The sequence below is a fragment of the Amaranthus tricolor genome, chromosome 7 (genome assembly GCF_026212465.1).
Source record: "Amaranthus tricolor cultivar Red isolate AtriRed21 chromosome 7, ASM2621246v1, whole genome shotgun sequence".
In the NCBI taxonomy this organism is placed as follows: domain Eukaryota; kingdom Viridiplantae; phylum Streptophyta; class Magnoliopsida; order Caryophyllales; family Amaranthaceae; genus Amaranthus; species Amaranthus tricolor.
Genome location: NC_080053.1, coordinates 3,994,675 through 4,016,252, shown reverse-complemented (window position 1 = coordinate 4,016,252; position 21,578 = coordinate 3,994,675). Strand labels below are relative to the sequence as shown.

Sequence of the window (21,578 nt, the reverse complement as noted above, 5' to 3'; positions counted from 1 at the left end):
AATTTTCGTGTTTAAGTTGGAATTGGCTCAACTTGAAAGTGGTTATGATTATGACTTATGATTACTCAACATCACAACATCAGTTACAAATAAAGTTTAATTTGGAAGAAGATTAAAATGCAATAGAGTTAATAATATTCAATTAAATGTTCATTAATGCTCAAATAACAAGTACCCAACCTCAAGTGAATCATAATAGAAACATTAGATGAAAACCAACAGCAGCCCTAACCCCTTCCGAACTCATGCCCACAACACAAAAAGGGGTTAATTATATTTTCACAGCAAGTTGAATGCCTTGCTATAGTAGGCACAAATGACAAATATAGTTCTCCCTTGATTGAAGAACATCAGTCAAAATACTTGATGTAATCGAATTTTATAAACGTTGCTGAGAGCTCCTTCTAAATCTCCTCTTCTTCAAATGGATCTCGCTCAGGAAAGTCGCCCACCTGGAAACAACGGATCAGTAATCGTAGCATATGAAGTAGCATTCAGACATTGAAGGAGAGGGCATCAAAATTATTAAAATAGCTTGCATCAGCAAGAAGCGTACGAGTCATACAACTGTCAAAGCGTACTGAAATTTAATATGTCCCTTCTGACACGGTGATAGAAAATACTTTTGGATCGATCATTAACAAACCTGTACTTTGTCTGGTCTAACCATTGCACCATGAAGTGGTGGACAATCAAAGTAGCGTGTTCCTTTGACCCTGAAACGTGAAAAGCTTGAATAAATAACCTATATGTGCAAAAAGCTTCAAATTTCAGCTGGATGCAGTCCTAAAAATCTAAAACCAGTAAAATGTTTTAACGGTTTTTCAACTTCATTAACAATGTTCAACTAAGCAACGACAAAGAAATATTTACCAAATTTAACAAAAGAAACAAAGGGCAACTATTGATGTTGCATATCCAGGTCCAATTACTTTTCAACATGGGGAGGAGTTTGTATGCTTGACGTGTCATATCCATATACATCAAGAACATTACACAAAGGCAATGTTTATATAGATTTGTGAAAACTAGCTACTGGTTAAACATTCATCACTTACTTTTAATGCTTTAGTTTTATTTTCAAAGACTTTTTAGTTATTATATTTTAATTGGGTTGTGATAATTTAATTTAAGAACTCTTAGTTAATTAGAATGTTTATCGTGTTATTTTGAGTTGTAATAGTTAAGTAGTAGAATTTTTAGGCCAAAAAGTATATATTATCTTGCGTGAGAAATAGCTTTCAATAGCTATAAGTCGCATAAGTACGCATGGCATCAAGCAGCAACAGATCGTAAATAGTTATAAAACTACTGGAAAGTTATAACGATGGCATCAAGCAACAACAGTACACACGGCATGGAAGTTATAACGATTGTAAATAGACATAAGTTATAAAACTACTAGGAAGTTATAAAGATCATATATAGTTATAAAACTACTGGGAAGTTATATCGATCGTAAATAGCTATTAAGTTGCATTAAGTATGCATGGCATCAAGCAACAACAACACGCATTGCATGGAAGTTGCTAATCAAAAAGATCCAAGTCTCACGGAACATCAAGTTACGCAAGTTAAGCACTGGTGGGAAGTTATGCAAAGCTATGGAGGAAGTTATATTGGCTAGTAGCGGGAAGTTATATTAACTTCCTTTCAAACGCATGATCAGGAGCTTTCAAACTAAGGCTGTAAATTCTGTAACTCGATCGAGTTTTTGGTAGGGTTTTATTGGGTTTAGATATTCTTGGGTTTGGGTTTTTCAAGTAATGCAACACTTTGATTCGAGTCTGTTCAGTTTTGAGGCTAATCGAGTACATGTTTGTATCGACTCAATGCCACACTAGGTTGATTTAAGTTTCCAATCAGGTCAATTTCGATTCGGAATTATATCGGATTAGGTGAATACAGTTTGGGTCCAAAGCAGTTATATTGCAAGTCGAATCGAGTTTGGTCAGATTATGGGTGGGGTCATTTTTTGTTTCAGGTTAACGTAGAGTTGGGTTATTTTGGGTTCGAGTTGAACTAAAATCGGTTATATCATATTAAGAGTTGAGCATTCGGTTATTCTTTGGATTCGGGTCGGTTGAAATCCAATTCAGTTGAGTTTTATGTCGATTGAACTTCAGGTTTAATTTGCAATTGATTCAAGCTGAAATCGATTGCAATTGAAGCATTGTGAATTGTAGTTGATTAAATAACTTGTCGATAACGAGTCAAATATGGTTCGGCTGAAGTTGGGGTCGATGCGGGTTTACATTTATTGGTTAATTTGACCTAAGCTAAATTTGATTCAACTAAAGCAAACTTATTATTAGCTGAACTAAACATGATGCAACTGAATCAAACTATTTTTTAAATAGACAAAACTTGATTAAGCTGAATCAAATTATTTTTAGCTGAACTAATTTGATTCAGCTGAATAACATTTATTTTTGCTAAACTAAACTTGATTCAACTAAAGCAAACTTATTTTTATCTAAACTAAACTTGATTCAACTAAACTTATTTTTAGCTAAACTAATCAATTTGCTGAAAAAACTAGATTCAGCTTATCAAACTTCATTTTATCTGAACTAAACTTAATTCAACTAAATCAAACATTTTTTTTTCTAAACTAAACTTAATTCCGCGGAATCAAACTTATTTTTAGATTAGCTAAACTCGATTCAGCTCAATTAAACTTCTATTTTGCTAAACTAAATTTGATTTAGCCAAACTTAACTTGTTTTAGCTAAACAAAACTTGATTCAGCTAAATCAAAATTCTTTTTAGCTAAACTAAACTTGATAATCAAAATCAAACATATAGCTAAATAAAACTTCATTTAACTGAATAATACTTATTTTTAGATAAATTAAATATCATCTAGTTAAACCTAACTTATTTTTAGCTAAACTTAACATTACTCAACTTAATCAAACTAATGCTTAGCTAAACAATATTCGATTCAACTGAATTAAACTAATCTTTAGCTAATCAAAGCTTGATTTAGTTGAATCAAACAAATTTAAGCTAACATAAACTTAATTCAATTGACTTATAGTTATGTTTAATCAAACAAAACTTTATTCAACTAAATCAAACATATTCTTAGCTAAAACAATTTGGTTCAGTTGAATTAAACTTTTTTTGGCTAATATAAATTTGATTCCAGTGAAACATAATTCGCTAGTTAGTTCGCCTTTTGAATTCGCGATTCGCTAAAAATGGTTCAAAAATAGCCTAGAACCGACCATAATTCGTCTTTTTCGATTTGCGATTCGCAAGGCATTTAACAAATCATGTGACACTGCTTGATTCAACTGATTCAAACTTATATTCAGCTAAACTAGACATGATTCAGCTGAACAAAACTTATTTTGAGTAAATTAAACTTGACATTGGGTCGCGTCAATTGTGAGTCGAGTTGATATTGGTTTGAATCAATTGTGTGCATCGGGTCACTTTGAGTTGGATTATGTCAGTTACCTAGTGGGTAAAAGTCAAGTTTAGGCGAATCAGGTAGAATGTAAGTCAAATTCCGTTAACCAAGTTCAAGGTTAATATCGGATATGGGTCATTCTGGAGTTGGAGTTGGTTGGTGACGGTCATAATGTAATTAGTTTTATATCGGGTCTCAGGTAAACATCAGGTCGTATCTAGTCGATGTCGATTACGGGTCACTACAACCCGGGGCAACCTACGAGTCGGATGTAGGTATATCAAACGATTTTGTGGGTCAGGTCAATTTTTTTACAATCCTACTTCAAAAGTATAATTTCTTTGCTTTCCTTCCTTGAATGTGAAGTATAAAATTGGACTACAAGTGTTTTCATCCTTAAGTTAATGAACCTAAGGAGTTCCTTCCTTTTTAGAGGATTATGGCTATGGGATTTATTTTAAGTGTAGATTGAGCTAGGGTGTTTGGGGCTCCTTGCGCCAAATGTATTTAGGATCAGATTTTGTTTTGTTTAGCTTCCCATTAATAGTCATTTAGATTGTGATAGAAAGGAAGTATGATTGAATATATGAAAAATTGAAGCTTTGTGTTTCAAAACCTTTGTTGTTTATGTAAATCTTGGATTGGAATTATGTATGCAAAAGTTCTTAAAGTTTAGCGTATTTAAGCGTATACACTTGTGACTTAAAGAGCCTTTTAACATGCTAATGGTAATGTATTTAGTGAGTTTTGAGTTTAGCCTATATTATATCCTTAGTTCTCTTTCAAATAATGATATAACCTAAAGCCCCAAAACACATCCTGTTAGCATTCTGATTCTGCCAGTCAAATGTAGTCCTTTTCCCCTCAAAAGTAAACCAAAATCTGTAGAAAATCGGTCATCTCCTTAAAGCCTGTTCTTGATTGTTTCTGTCCAAATTTTGTTCTTTCCCTTGCCTTGTAAATCCCCCTAGGGTGAAGACGGTCTTACAACAGTTAAGTGTCGTGGTTTATAAATGAACACAAAGTTTCAAAGCCAATAAACAAAGGGATCAAATGACATACATTCCATCATGTTTCCCCAGTGGCTCATCATACTGAACTCCAATCCAGAAACCAGGGCCTAAATTCTGTGCTTGGCCAACATATTTCACAACACCTCGCTTATCTCCTGGTTGAACTTGACATCTATCTCCCAACTGAAAGAAAAACAAGTTATCAATAAACAAAATACTAGTCTAGAACTACAACACTAGAACTAGCAATAGCAGAAATATATAAAAACAAAAAATAAAAAATCTATTAAAAGCAGAGGACATGCTAAAAGGCATTGAATTAGATAATCTTACATGTACAAAGTTATTATTTTCACAGGTATTCAAGCACGGATCAATATCAGAGAGCAGCAAAGCTTACTGCTATAGTATGTTTAAACACAGAGAATAATGAGTAGTCATTGACATAATCATCCAAACTCCAACGCAATTGTGACTCGAGATTTAGTCGAAATTTAACAAGTTTCTCACTCAGTCCTCAGGTTTCTAGTGTTAAACAACCTGTAATTATTGGCCTCCTGTCCATAAAGTCCTCTCTTGAAAAAGAAGGGTATTTGTAGGTGGTTTTATGGCCATAACAGCTATTGTGCAGATCCAAAGGCATTTTTGGATAAACCAATTACATTGGTCCTCCACACATTGGGTTTCAACTGATATGCTGATATGCAATTCAGCTAGCCAAATAGCCTTGTCAATGTAACCTTGCTTAATCTCTAATCCTCTCACAAGGAAAGAATGCATTTGATTTACCACAACCCTTAACATGTCCGGTGCCATGTTGTTCAGTTAAGTATTAAATGCATGAAGGCCAAATACTTTGCTTATTATCGGCTCTATAGATAGGGATGGTCAGCAAGACCCTATTGGACCCACCTTAGACCCAACCCTAATTTTAGGGCGAGTCCAATATAACTCTTTAGTGGTTAACTTAGCCACAATGGTTTAAACATTGTTACTCCGCAATTCGAGAAGACAGCTTAATTGTTGTCGATTGGTATTGGTAGATGGGACATGGTGAAAGTGTTTGTTATTGGTAAAGTAAGATGAAGGTCGGGAGTCAAATTCTAGAGTCCCAACTTGGGACTCTAGAATTTGACTCACTTGGGGAGGAAGAGAGAAGTAGTTTACTTTCTTAGTGTTGTAGAACCAAACACAAGTTAAAGAATAGGGTTTGATTTTTTTTTGTATCAAACAAACAATTTTTCTCTAATGGTTTCCCCTCATTTTCTTTTCTTTATTCCTTGAGGTAGGATTTGATCATGAAATAAAATAAACGACCAAGAGAAGGTTAGACAAGCACACAAAAAATAAGTCAATGCTCAATATGATATTTCCAGTACATTCAAAAAAGAAGATGAATATGAATAAAATTTTAAGCACGAATTTTCTCTCTCAGCAAAATGACCGTTCCTCCCAATAGTTCCCAGTGAGTCATATCACTTGGAACACTCCCTTATAATCTTCAACTTGTCACCCTTTATTCAAGTTAGTCACAACAAAGCCAAAGCTTCAAACCCAAATAGAGCTGCATGCGCCAATATGTGCACTCTTACAATTGGAAATTCTCCTCTTTCATCCATTTCTATCAACTATCACATATTGTAAATATAAGTTCTTCTAGTATGGCACTGGACTTATAAGTCGGGTAATACATGTTTTAGGAAACCGAGTTGGAGTCAGGAGTCGGGATAGGCTTCGATTTAGAGTGTTTGGTTAGGGTTAGGGTTTTTGGACGATTTAGGGTTAAGTTCCGTGAAAGATGGAAACTTTGATGGGTTACGGTTTATGATGAAGGATTTTTGAGTTTCTGAACTAGGATTTGATGATTAAGGGTTAGCAAGAGACAAGAATTTGAATCTTTTTGAAGTGGACAAGGGGTTTTGTATTTGTGATTTTGGATGGTGAATATGCCAATGATTAAAAAGGTTGATGAAGATGAGTATGGATGGTGAATGTCGAAATCTGAAGAAATAGTACAATAAACTTAGACTAAAATCTGATACACAAACACCACAAAACCAATTCTAAGGTTTCCAATAACACAATCAAACTTGCTTAGGATTTGATAAGCATGGACGACTTTCCTCACTCCCAATCCTGAAAGAGTAATTCGAAGTCAACAACTTTTGATGTTCTAATCCTGAAAACATTCAAAGTTAACAAGAAATAAAAGCTCTCAATGTTTTGACCATAAAGCTCTAAATTGTATTTAACCTGAATCTAGTTTCACCTATCAATAATCTAAAGTAAATGCTCTCCATGATACTTCCACTTAAATTAGCTCCTGGGTCAGTGACTATTTTGAGGTGGACGAGATGGTTTGGCATTTTTTTTAATTTCCGGTCATTTCTTCCCTCCATTCTAGTTTAACAAATTTCTTGAAGAAGTATTCGAGCAAGTTAACATTTCGTGAATGATTTTTCTAATTGCTGCCTGGTTTTATTGAATACTTAATCAATCCAAAATTGCTTGTACATTCCAATACACGTGTTCTAGTTTAAAATCCACAAGGGGATCAGGGAACCAGAGAACACAACATAGAAGTTCAACATGAGAAAAGTAATTGAAGTTCAACAGTTATCAGTAGGCATATAGCAAATTCTCAATAAAAGAACAGTGGCAACATGATACCTAGCAACATTAAGAAAAGAAAATCTCGAATGGTACATAAATCAACTCAAATATGAAACTTAGCGTCTTTACATAACATGCAAGACTCAAAGAGATCTTTGAACAATTATATCTTGACAAGGAATTGGACCAGCAAACCAAAATATTCACCAAATGGAGGGACAAACAACGCATAATGAGCTCTAAAACACAAAAAAACAACCAAAAAAAAAAATGCTCCCAGTTTTGTTGAGTAAAACATTAAAAAGAGATCAAGAGGCATATATGCATAAATGAGAACCCTTGTTTTTCAAATACATTACAGAGAAGGTAGTGTTGTAATGAGAAAAAAAACACAATTCTTTCATCACTTTGATATTGCAACAAAAATATTTAAGAATGCTTGCAAGTTATAAAAAGCACAAGGAGCAGGGCTAAAGTAAATTGCATGACAAAATTCCATCCATATACAAAGTATACTCACAAAGTAGGTGAAAACAAGTAAGAAAAAAGGATAACCAACAAAATGAGCCTCAACAAAATTAGCAGCTTCAGGGCATGTCCAACACATGGAGGTTATGTTAACTAAAAAGAAAAACTTGACGAGAAGGTAGAGTCAAACGCAGAAAGGTTATGTTGACTACACAAAAAATTAGGATCTTTTGGAATCTGTTTAGTAAAAACAGTTGGATTCTCTATCATTCACTTTTGCTTTCAGGAATAGCAATATGGTCACTTCAGTATCTGAGCCACAATTTTATAAATCTCACTGTCCATGTATTCTAGTGGAAAAAAATATGACTGACCTTTATGTTAGCACAAAGATCTTCCATGTAACTTTCAGGTAACTGCAATATATAAAGTACATAAAAAAGTCAATAGATGAAGATGTTGCAAATCATTTTCGATCACATTGAAGTCAGAAGTACACCAATAGCAAAGGGGAGTTAAATTACACAGTTTACAATACATTTACAAATATGATCTAACTCAAGATTGAGAAGAGGTTCCAAATAAACAAAGAAAATTGAAAATTCCATCTGTTGTCTTCTACTATAAAGAACCATTACAAGCAGAAACTTTCAAGACATACCTTAGTACTAGCATCAGAAGGATTTTGAACTGCCAACTTTTCCTTGAATTTTCTAAAAGTGCCTATTTAAGGGCAAAGTATTCAACATAAATTATTAGTAAATTAATAAAATTTGCATTCTACTTGCATTTGGAAAATGGATGGGGGAATGACAAAATGGGTAGGAGAAGACCAAAAGAGTTTCATTGTCATTATTTGGCAGCACATTTGAATCAAACACATAAATTTATATATATGTGTATGCTAGTTTTTAGCGGTTCTCACATTTAAAATTGTTGATGAATTGATTACTTCTTGATGGTTTACTCCATTCAATGCACATATTCTAGTCAGAGTTGAAACTTGGTTGGTACAAGTTCAAGACATGGAGAGGAAAATAAACAGATACAAGGTGAACATGATAAGAACAAGTGTTATTGTAATGAGTTGGGCATAAGAATGGAAATGGAGTGGATCAAAAAGAAACAAGCATCAATGGTATTGTAATTTGCAGTGTGAAAAGCCTTGGAATTTTCATTAGTAATGGAGTGCGAGGGAGGAGGAAGCTGAGGGACAACAAATTATATGTTCAGATGGTGTTTTAGTTTAAGAGTACGTGTTATGTTATCTGTAGGTTAGTAGCAGATACACTTAAGAGGTGTTGGTTATAGAACTAAATAAACTTTAAGAATGTAGGCTTGTAGCCATCCAAACATTCAATAACGGGTTCAGTATTTTATAGACCTCAAATTTCTCCAAGCAAACAAGCACTTACTTCTTATTAAATATAGAAGAGAATGGGCTTTCTTTCACTTAACAAAATTCTTTATTTCATTTTAAAAAATTTGCTCTAAATATCAAGAACCAAAAAGTTTGGCAAAGGCACAAAAGGGTCCTAAAGTCTAGGCACATGGCGAAAGTGCCTAAACTAATTTAATTGCATAAAAGACCTTAAGCATTTTTTTTTTCATTGCATGAAGTGCCTAAGCCATTAATTTAACAAAAAATTGCACAAGAAGATACCTTAACCCACATTCTAAAGCATTATGTCAAACTGTGTTGTGTCAGATATGCTAGCAAAGAAGAGAAGAACAAAAAAGATGAAGAACACAGACAAAGAAAAGACAAAAAAAATGAAAAACCAATAAGAAACAAGACAGAAAAATCCAATAGACGGAAATTGAATGGAAGAAAATAGGAAAATTAAAAGAAATAAAGCTCGAAAGAAATAGACCATAAATTGAAGAAAAGGAAAGTCGAAAGAAGAAAAAATCAGAAAGAGGAAGACAAAAAATAGAAGAAGCCGTAAAATTGACGAAGCTAAAGGAAGAAAGGAAAAAAAGATAAAGAATCTAGAAGAAAAGAAAAGGATAATCCACAAGAAAGATGAAGATAGAAGAGGAAAAAAATAAGAAGCAATGGTGGAGGCACAGGGAAAGAAATCTCCTAAGTTTTACGACTCCAAGCAAATCCTTATTTTGTTAATTTTCTCTCTCCCTGTGAAAATAAGAGAAAACTGTTTTCCCTTTCTTCATCTCTCTTTTAATAAGATATAGCTATATTTTGTCTAATTGCTGTTAAAAATGTTTTCCCAGAATAAAGAAAAAGCACAAAGTAGAAAATAAAATCAAAAAAATAAAAAAAGCAAGACGAAAAATGAGCACAAAAGCACGTGCATTTCGCATTGAGCCCAGACTAAGAGAAGTGGTTTTTCTAGAGCCTAACTTAGAGATACGCTTTATAAAACTAAGTTTCTGAGTAATCAACCTTCAATAAGTATAGGTAGATTCTAAATCCAAGATAATTAAAGAGAGATAGAGAGGGAGACCAGCAAATAGCTACTTATCCATTTTGTTCCCATTATTAAGGTGCGAAGAAAATTTACTCCATCAACATTCATCAATGATATAATCTGGTGTTTCAAGGTATTTCAAGCAAACAAAGCATTCCAAACTGAAGGTAATTTTAAAATCTAATCACATCGCTTAAAGAGCTCAATTCAATGTAATGTTATGATGAATGATAGGAAATTACTACTTGCAGCAATTATATACCAAATACAGAGCAGACCTCGACAGGATAATATGAATCACTAAATGGATCAAAGATTGTACAAAAGCATATATAGTTTTGGGGTACTGACCATCACGCTTTTGATAGGCTTCATCAGAAATTTTGTATTTCTCCACCAAAGATGTGTCTTCCAGCCAACCACCAGAAGTCACTGACGATGGGTCAAGATCTACAACATGCAGACGATATCTTTTGTAGCCCACAAAACAGAAAAAAACCAAAAAAAGGGATCAATTAGCTAGTATAAAAGGCAAACATAACTTCTATTGAATTGGTTTTGGAAGATAGATTTGAGTTCAAATTGTTCCTAAAAGAGACAAATCCAGTATGGTGCAAGTGAAAACAAAGATTATTAATTTACTTACACGAACATGACACTGCAATTTCTTGAAAAACGAATCAAGAAATGCAAGTATTGAATAACAGAAGAAAAAGACAAAAGAAATGGGTAGAAACCTCACCCATCCATTGGAGAATAGAACCCAAAGGGTCTAGCATTGTCACTAAGATCAGCAATTTTAGCACCAGTATCATCATAAAGCTCAAGAGACATTGAATTTATTGAAGTGCCACATTTTTTCCAAAGCTTATCTTTCATGGCTTCCACTGTCATCTGACCGAAATCCATAAAACTAACTGAATAAAGGAATCATACATGTCATAATTATTGATCTAAACATATAAACTAACAAACCTGAAGTGAAAACCTAACATCAGCATTAAAACTCTTGAGATTAGAATGTGTTACACGGCAGAGGACAGATTCATCCCCTTCAATTTGCAAACGAGCTGCCATCAACCGGGAATAATGTTCCTAGGTGATCGTGTTTCCCCGAAAATCCTTGAATCAAATTTCACAAGGAAGCAAAAAAATTATTCAATACAAAGTTCTAGTATTCTAACATATATTTTTGTGATGGAAAAAAGTAGGATACAATTATGAATACACAAACAAATAACAAGGGGAGTCCCCTCCATGGGTAAACTGCAAACATATAACAATGGGCTTCCATATGCAAGCCCATTTAATAAAATTGTTTACGATGTAGAGAATATGAGGTTTTCAACACACAACCACGGGTAATGTATTACCTTACTTTACCAATAGGTTAAGAAATTTAATTGACAATTATATACTTATCATTAATTAATACTAAACCTAACATACACTAACTAAAATAAGAAATTGCTCTCAAGATTTATTTTCTAAGAGTTGAATTAGAAACAGGGTTTGCTTCATAATTTCAACTTAACTAAATTTGTTTAAAAACACAATTCTCAAATGAGACGATCTCATAGTGAGTCCATCTCTATTGGACCGAACCAATCTACACTTACAGCCTTAAAGTGATCACTTGTATCCAACAATGCTAATTTTTTTGGAGTATGCTACTAGCAAAGAGCAAATCATCACCTAAGTTAAGTAAAACATGCCCTAAGCTAAGTCGAATTAAGCTAAATCAGTGAATGTAACCAGCCCAACTAGTTCTTATGGAGTATATTTCTAGCACAACAAATCATCACTCAGGTTTTGATTTGAATGGAAACTTGATGAGCCGATCCGGCTATGATGTTAGCTGTTTGATGAGAAATTACAGGTTACAAATTATGAATGACAAATACTCCATGTTCTCCAAAACATTGGGGGGGAGGGGGGCTATGATGTTAGCTATTGGAACAGCAGGTTGTGACAACTTTGATTCTGTTGCTATAAAGAATTTTACCTTAAACATCAAATGCTAGAGCTAGATTACTCATATGAATCAGTATAATGGGTGAATTTTTCTTGTCAAGTTTGCTACAAAACATGGGTGCTTAATGTTAGTATTTTTTTTTTTCCTCAACCGTAGGTCACCAGACATCTAATCCTAAATGTTAATGTTTGACTATAAAATGTATTCACTGTTAAATAGTTGTTGATGTTGTTTGAAGCTATCTAAGCTATCTAACTAATTGTACATGGAAATCAATCTGCCTAGAAAAAAACACTTAAACTTGGGTCAAGCACTTCATCAAACACCATGTGTGCAACTTCAAACATCATTTCCCGATGTATAAAATGCATAATTTTCAACTTAAATCATAAAAATAGAAACATTGAATGATAACTAGAGAAAAAAGTGTTCATGTTACCAAAAACCCCAGTGTTACAAATAAGAAGTAACAAAAAAACAAGAATAGGGAATTCGGGAGATATGCTGCCATGAGTTTCGATTAAGGATCAGCAAATAAAGGGAGTTCCTCAATTATGATTGCAATTAGAAATTGAATTACCAAAAAACAAAATCAATAAATAATTACCTTAAGAATAGTTTTACTAATATCCCCGCTGAAGTAATAGCAGAAATACAAAATGCATGGAAGATTGGGGAAGGAGCAATGAAAATGGCGGAGTTACAAGGAAGGAACGAAATGTGCATAAGCAGGTTTAGTGAGAGATAGTCTCGAAAATTTGAAAAAAATAAGACAAAAAATAAAAAAAATGAACCAATTAGAACAACCATCAACTTTATTCCAAAACTAAGCGTGAAAAACCCAAATTTGTGGTTTGGGTCTGTTCACAGTTACTAACTGCGAACAACCCTTTGACTTATTTTGACTTGTTCGCAGTTAGTAACTGCGAACAGATAGTTCCACAAATACGCAGCAGCTTCCTTTCGTTCTCATTTTCCTATTTCTCAAAACCCTAGCTTAATACTACTCGACACTCTCCTTTCAAAGATAAATAAGAGCTACATAATCGAAAGATAACGGTATGATACAGGTGATGCTTCGCCCTAATCACTCTCCCCCCAATGCAATGCAATGCAAAAGAAGCTCCAATACCTACTACGCCTGTCTATGATCCTCCTGTTGCTCGACATTAGACCAAAAACCAATTTGTCATAGCAGGACAATCACAGAAGGTCATCAACAATCAAACATAAACACAAACACGTACACGTCAGTAACTAACATCAAATATAATAAGGCCAACTACTAGATAACATTATATTATACAACAAAATAAGATGATTTCATACGCACAAGCACAAATAGTAACCATTTATCGGCCACTTATACTTCTTAATATCATTATGTTCTTTCCAAACCGAGCCATGTGTTGTTGGGTAGAATGCAGGTCTTCATTCTTCTCTTTTCAAAACATAAACTCTTGCAAAACACGCATAGTATGAACTCAACCAAGGCCTTAACAGAATACGTAACACATGACCTTATAGAGCTTGTCTATCTTAAGGTAAGTATGATCATAGTCTATAAGACCCTTGAGGTAACTTAACTTAGGCACACTTCTCACTAGCATAAACTATTCTATCAATGAGTAAACGTTCTATCAATGTGTAAGCTTTCTATCAAAGAATGAACCTTCTATCATTAAATAACTTTCGATCAAAGAATAAACTTTCTATCAGTGGATCTTTCTCTACTTCCTGGCATAGTGACACGACCAAGGGCGTTATCGGCCATCCGGCGCCCATGGCAAAGTATGAGCTCATGCCCCCTCCAGCTGACCCTCTCGGGTCCTACCTTCGGGAAAAAACTAACACGCTGGGGTACTAAACCAGTGAAGAGGCCATCATATTGGGGTTTGCAAGGCCCACATGGTAACACCTCAGTCAAGGGGCGGTATCGGCCATCCGGCGCCCAATGACCCAAGCATGCTCATACCCCCCTTACGGTGGTCCCGTCGAACCTTACCTAGGGGACTACTAAATCAACCGGACATTATCCAGTTGAGTCACGCCAGCTAATCATAATCTAATACTTTATCAGATGGGAATAACTTCCACTTTCGACTATTAATGAGCGCCCTAGGATAGCAGCACGCTAAAACCCACTGAGCCACTCAACAAAATATGAAATTCACCTATAAAGGAGTCATTCTAACTCCAATTAAGGCATAATCTAATTCTTAAATAAATAAGGGATGGTCCTCGCTTCCTACTAACACTCTCATTCTCTATAACTATTCTAAGCGCAAGGATTTCATAATCGATAGATTTTCGTAGTAAGTGTGTTCACTAGTACCTCATAGTTTTGATACAATGCATATTATCACAATAAACAATAAACAATGATCTCTTGAAGGAAAATTGTATATAAGGGTTAATTACTGCGTGTACGTACTGTAAGCGTCACTGCACGATCAAAAGTCACAAAATCACCAACTAAGGCTCTACTTCCTCTTACGAAATAGGCACCTATATAAGTTATGAGTAGAACTAATAAGTTCCCTTAACTACTTTTCCATACGAAACTAAATGCCCAGGTAACACTATCACCCATTCAACATGAGTTTTCGATTACTCTAGCACACACACAACTTATTCAATACAAGTCAAAAATCATTAACTCAACACAACATAAGTCTTCCCATCAATTTAAGAGAAAAAAGGATTGTGTGAATCATTCCTTTACATCAACCAATTTGAGTTATATTGATCCAGATTACTTTAAGATAACATATCAATTCACACTTAAATCTTGCGATGTTAATGTAGTGCTAATATGACGACAATGACGAATCTTAAGTTCAACACATCGCAATATCATCTATTATATTCTTCAAGGTTAGGAAGAACTATAATCAAGACATCATAACAAGTAACTTTAATAATTCTCAACAAGTTGACACTATGTTCATAGCCTTACTAACATTATGCATTATGACTTCAATGACAAACTAATAAGGGTACTTGTAGTTCGCAACAATCAAACCACAACAATTAGCAACTATTATTCCCAATTTAACAACCAAAATCACTTCCATACTCGGCTACAATCATCACCATTACTAATTATCACAACAACAATCAATCAACTAAGTTTCAAAACAACTTTTAAGGTTATTTAATCAATCATCACACCACCCACAATATTGCATAAAACACACATCATTAGTGATTTCATTTCTAAATCCAAACCCTAGTCATTTCGTGTTCAAAGATAACATATTTAATTAGTACTCATACTAAGATTCAAAGAAACTAATACAAAACCAACACATCACCCATAATTTCAAATCACACTTCAAACCCTAAGTCCTAAACATGTTCAGTTCATCAATCAAATTCTTATCCACAAAAAGATTCAATGAAATTAACACAACCAACGTCAAACTCAATACACTTAATAAAACTCCAATCAAAAGCTAGAAAATAAATTAGAGAAAAGAGGAGATGGCTCACAAAGGGGAACTAGAAATGGGTGAGGGTATAGGTGGTTGTTATGGTGGTGTGGAGCACAAAGGTGGTGGAAGAAGCTTCGTTGGCTGCGGGGGCTGCGTCACAGCGGCTTGCTGCTGTTTGGGGCACGCAAAGAAGCAGTTGCTGCTGCCAGGTGGTGGAGCAAGACCGGTTGCTGCCGCCTGCTACCTGTGGAGGTCGGGGAAGAGTCGGTTTCCGCTTGTAGAGGAGGAGAAGAGGCGCAGCTGTGCTAGTGGCTGCCGGCTGCTCTTGCTCACAGTGAGGGAGGCGGGAGTGAGAGAAAGAGAGAAGAGAAGGAAGGGAGTGACAGGCGTGATTCTTTCAGGTTGTTGCTAGGCCCAACTAAAAACTCACATGTGCTCACACATTTTAAATAAAATAATTATTTTGATTCGAACCTCTTTATTTAGAATTGTAATTGTATTTTTAATATAAATATATGTTAATATATAAATTTATATATGAAAGGAATTTATTAAAACCACTTCAAAATTAATTTAATATAATTATAAAATACCCAAAAGTACAACCGACCACCTTCCCCCTTCCCTTAATTATATATATATATATATATATATATATATATATATATATATATATATATATATATATATATATATATATATATATATATATATATATATACATATATATATATATATATATATATATACATATACATACATATATATATACATATACACATATATATATACATATACACATATATATATATACATACATATATATATTTATATATATATACATATATATATATATATACATATATATATATATATATATATATATATATATATATATATATATATATATATATACATATATTATTCTATTAATTAATTAAGTAATTATTATTGCTAAAACAGAAAAGAACGTCACGCGATATAAAACTCGTTACCGTTAAAATTTAACTTACTTTATTTCTTATAATTATCTATGTAAAATAATATAATTAAATAATACTTATTAATTTTATTTTATTATATTTTCTTTTTAAACCCGATAAATTACGGGGTGTTACAAAGGGGGTTAAAAAGGGCAACAATACTGGGTTGGGTGCTGGAAACGGCAACGAGGGATTTGGTAAGACTGCGGGGAAGACCTGTTATTATTGTAAGGAACTGGGTCACTTTAGGGCAAATTGTCCGGTGAGAAAGGGCAAGTCCTAAGCCGCTGCAGTTGAGGAAAAGCCGAAGGAGAACTATAATTTGGAGGAAGACTTGGCATTAGTGAGTTCTGCTAAGTCTGGGGATCTTTCTGATGATTGGGTTCTAGATTCGGGGTGTTCGTTCCATATGAGTCCGCGTCGAGACTGGTTTGACACATATGAGTCTTGCAATGGGGGTCAAGTTATTGTAGGTAACAATGCACCTTGTAAGATCACGGGTATTGGGTCTATGAGATTGAGGACTAGTGATGTGTGAAAGTTGACATTGACTAGGGTGCGGTATGTCCCTGCTTTGGGGAAGAATCTGATTTCATTAGGTACCTTGGATGATTTAGGGTACAATGGAGTGTTTTCAGATGGGGAGTTGTCCATTTATCGAGGTTCAGAGTTGGTACTTAAGGGTATCAAGAGGAACACCCTCTATGTCTTTGAGGGTGTCACACTGTCTAGTTCTGCGGTTTGCGCATCGGTGTCTCACCAGGAGATGACCAAGATTGGTACATGAGTCTTGGTCATATGGGGGAGAAGGGGATGCAGCTATTGTCTAAGAGGGGTCTACTATCCGGGATCAAGGTTGCCAACCTTGAATTTTGTGAGCATTGTGTGTTTGGGAAGAAACACAGGTCAAAGTTCAGCAAGGGTGCTCACACTACTGATGATGTGCTTGATTATATCCATTCAGATTGCTGGGGTCCATCTAGGGTTGAAGGTATGGGAGGTTTCCGCTATTTTGTATCATTTGTAGATGACAAGTCCCAATACACATGGCTTAGGTTGCTTAAGTCAAAGGATGAGGCCTTCAAAGCTTTTAAGCAATGGAAAGCTTTGGTGGAGAATCGACAGGGTAGGAAGATCAAGAAGCTACCAACAGACAATGGGCTAGAGTTTTGCAAAGAGGAGTTTAATCAGTTCTGTGCAAATGAGGGAATTGGTCGGCATCATACCGTCAGGATGACCCCACAGCAGAACGGTGTTGCAGAGCGGGTTAATCAGACACTGCTTGAGAGAGTTCGATGCATGCTCTCTAATGCAGGGCTGGGGAGAAGGTATTGGAGTGAAGCTGTGATGACAGCTTGTTATATCATCAATAGGGGTCCTCATTCAGGAATTAAATTCAAAATCTCGTTTGAGATCTGGAGTGGTAAGTTGCCTAGTTTCTATAATTTGAAGATTTTTGGCTGTGTTGCTTATTATCATGTTAATGAGGGTAAGCTGGATCCACGAGCCAAGACGGGGTGTTTTGTTGGGTACGGTGATGGTGTGAGGGGGTTTAGGATCTATTCACCTTCGGTAGGTCGGGTCATTCTTAGTAGGGATGTCACTTTTGATGAGAGCACCATGTTTTCCAAGAAGAGCTCGGAGTCTTCGATTTGGGGAAGGAATGGGAAAACTTGCTACAGACAGATGGGGTGCTTGAGGTACATCAGTCATCCATTGCTGATTTACCTCGAGTGCAGTTTATTGATGATGATGCTAAGGTTCCAGTGCCGAGTACTCCTGAACCTGAGGTTGTTCCATCTTCTCCTAACTCTGGGGAGGAGGTGGAGCAATCTAATTAGGGGTCATCTAGTCAATCTGACACTATTCTTGAGAAACCTAGACGAGTTATCAAGAAGCCTGTTAGGTTGATTGAAGAGATGGAAGGAAGAAATTGCTTTGTTGAGAATTTGACAGGTTATGCATTGAGTGTAGCTGATGATGTAAAGTCATATGAACCTGCCACGTATAAACAAGCAATTAGTTGTAGTGAGTCGGCGCAATGGCTTGCTGCAATGGGTGAAGAGATGCAGTCTCTTTATAAGAACAGAGTGTGGGAACTTGTAAAGGTACCAGAGGGGAAGAAGCTTGTAGGGTGCAAGTGGATTTTTATGAAGAAAAAAGGTCATCTGAATCTAAGAAAGTTCATTTTAAGGCTAGACTAGTTGCAAAAGGGTTCAGTTAGGTAGAAGGGGTTGACTTTGTGGAGATATTCTCACTGGTGGTTCGACATACTTCTATTCGTGTGCTATTGTCAATTGTAGCACATTATGACCTTGAGCTGGAGCAGCTGGATGTTAAGACAACTTTCCTCCATGGTGATTTGGAGGAGGAGATTTTGATGAAGCAGTATGAGGGATTCGAGATTCCAGGAAAAGAGCACTATGCATGTAGATTGCTAAAGTCATTGTATGGACTTAAGCAATCCCCTCGGCAGTGGTACAAGAGGTTTGATTCTTTTATGGTTTCGCATGGTTTTGATAGGAACTCGTATGATTGTTGTGTGTATCATAGTAAGTTGGATGACGGTTCCATGATTTATCTGTTGTTATATGTTGATGACATGCTTGTTGCCACAAAGAATAAATCTGATGTTGCTAGACATAAAGAGTTGCTTAGCGTGGAATTTGACATGAAAGATTTGGGTCCAGCTAAGAAGATTTTGGGTATGGAGATCTATAGGGATCGGGCTAGGGGTAAGCTTTTCTTGACTCGGAAAAGTTACGTCGAAAAGATTTTATCTTGTTTTGGGATAGAGAAATCGAAGCCTATAGGTACACCAACATCTGTGAGCTGCAAATTATCTTTGTCCATGTCACCTCAAACTGAGGAGGAGTTGGCGTATATGTCTAGAGTCCCTTATGCCAACGTTGTTGGCTGTTTGATGTATGCCACGGTCTGTACTAGATCGGATATGGCGCACGCTGTTAGTGTTATGAGTAGGTTTATGGCTTGACCTGAGAGAGAGCACTGGCAGGGGGTGAAAAGGATTTTTCGTTATTTGAGAGGGACATCTGATATTGGTCTTGTGTATGGGAATGGTGAGGAGTTTTTGGTAACTGGGTATAGTGATTCTGACTATGCACCTGATGTGGATACTAGGAGGTCGGTGACCGGGTATGTGTTTACTTTGGGTGGCTCTGTGGTTAGTTGGAAATCTACATTGTAGTCTTCGGTCACATTGTCTACTACTGAAGCTGAGTCCATGGCTTTAACTTCTGCAGCTACAGAGTCTATATGGCTCAAAGGCCTTGTAGGTGAACTCGATATTGCACAGGATTTTGCTACGGTGTATTGTGATAGTCTAAGTGTCATTTTCTTAGCTAGACCAAGTACACCATGATCGAACCAAGCACATTGATGTCAAGTATCATTTCTTGCATATTGACAAGAGGGTAAAGGTAAAGAAGATCAGGACCGCTGACAATTCAACTGATTTCTTGACGAAGTCTGTTCCAGTTAGTAAGTTTAAACATTGCTTAGACTTGCTAAATATTGATTACTATGTGATGTAATAGGCCCTTAGGGGCAGAGTTGGGGAGCTTCTGTTGTAGGCATGTTGGCCTTAAGGTGGAGCTTGCCCGGGGCTTGTGATCCAGGTGGAGCATTATGAGTTGTTATACTTGGTGACAAGTATGTGATAGGTCTTGGTTGGAGACTTGTCGGGATGAGTTTTGGTTGAAGACTTATCGAGATTTACGGCTTATGCATGAGCTTTGCATCGGGGTTTTGGCTTGAGATATGGTCACTATGTGTTGATGAGATCGTTTGCTGAATACGAGTTTTCGTCAAGGTGGAGATTGTTGTTAATGGTGACTCAAATTAGCAAGCACCATTGAAGAAGATGAATATGGGTCAAAAAGGTAGTCTGCGGGGCGCGGAGGGGCTGCTGTCCAACTCCGCGAGGCGCGGAGTGCGTTCTGTCTTCATTTCGCAGCTCGCGTAGTTGTACACAGCTCGCAAAATGGCGGTTTCTTTTCACGTGAAGTGTCTTTTGGGACGGTTACTTTATGTTTATTATGTAATAACTTCCTTTTGTTGGACATTAGTATATAAACTCCCATTTTAGGATTAATACATGATGATTCACAAATTGAGAGAGATCACAAGAGGCCAATAATTTGTGAGTGTGATTGTAATTAATCTTGTAAATTCTTTGCAATCATAGTGAAATTATTTGATCTCCGGTGGACGTAGCTATCACATTAATATTGAACCACGTTAAATCTCTTGTGTCATTTTCTTGTTGTTTGCATTGAATTTCTTATTGTTTCATTATTGTTCATCAACCTTGCTTCCGCTGTCGCACAACAAGTGTAATGGGTGAATTTTTCCTGTCAAGTTTGCTACATAACATGGGTGCTTAATGTTAGTATTTTTTTTCCTCGACCGTAGGTCACCAGACATCTAATCCTAAATGTCAATGTTTGACTGTAAAATGTATTCACTGTGAGATAGTTGTTAATGCTGTTTGAAGCTATCTAACTAATTGTACATGGAAATCAATCTACCCAGAAAAAACACTTAAACTTGGGTCAAGCACTTCATCAAACACCATGTGTGCAACTTCAAACATCATTTCCTGATGTGTAAAATGTATAATTTTCAACTTAAATCATACAATAGAAACATTGAACGACAACTAGAGAAAAAAGTTTTCATGTTACTGAAAACCCCAGAGTTACAAATAAGAAGTGATAAAAAAATAAGAATAGGGAATTCGGGAGATATGCTGCCATGAGTTTCGATTAAGGATCAGCAAATAAATGGAGTTCCTCAATTACGATTGCAATTAGAAAATTGAATTACAAAAAAAAAAATCAATAAATAATTACCTTGAGAATAGTTTTACTAATACCCCTGCTGAAGTAATAGCGGAAATACAAAATGCATGGAAGATTGGGGAAGGAGCAATGAAAATGGCGGAGTTACAGGGAAGGAACGAATGTGCATAAGCAGGTTTAGTGAGAGATAGTCTCCAGATAGTCGAGAGACTTCAGAAGCGGCCCAGGTCATTTTTTAAAAATTGAAAAATTGGAGACATTAATGTTTAGGTAGTGATGACAGACGGGTATAATTTTTCGGCTTTTACACGACATCCGCGCTAGTTGAGGTGGGTGTGGATATAATTGATTTGGGTATAAAAGTCTCAATTCGCCATGGATAATGAGTAAAGTATATGTAGGAGATCTTGTCC

The 21,578-nt window shown here is 35.7% G+C and overlaps 1 protein-coding gene across 2 annotated transcripts; it reads right to left on the bottom strand.

The window, feature by feature from the left end:
- Nucleotides 1-112: 112 nt before the first annotated feature.
- LOC130818836 (tubulin-folding cofactor B) lies at nucleotides 113-21,578 on the bottom strand. 2 transcript variants are annotated; one of them, XM_057685068.1, is made up of 9 exons: nucleotides 21,217-21,578; nucleotides 10,923-11,069; nucleotides 10,690-10,841; nucleotides 10,299-10,417; nucleotides 8,177-8,238; nucleotides 7,890-7,931; nucleotides 4,484-4,617; nucleotides 647-716; nucleotides 113-452 (listed from the first exon to the last, which is right to left on the bottom strand). In XM_057685068.1, exons 2-9 carry the CDS (start codon nucleotides 11,022-11,024, stop codon nucleotides 405-407), a joined length of 729 nt encoding a protein of 242 aa, XP_057541051.1. In that variant the 5' UTR covers nucleotides 11,025-11,069; nucleotides 21,217-21,578; the 3' UTR covers nucleotides 113-404. The 2 variants fall into 2 exon arrangements, with proteins under 2 accessions (XP_057541051.1, XP_057541052.1); XM_057685069.1 differs by lacking the exon at nucleotides 21,217-21,578 and adding an exon at nucleotides 12,530-12,756.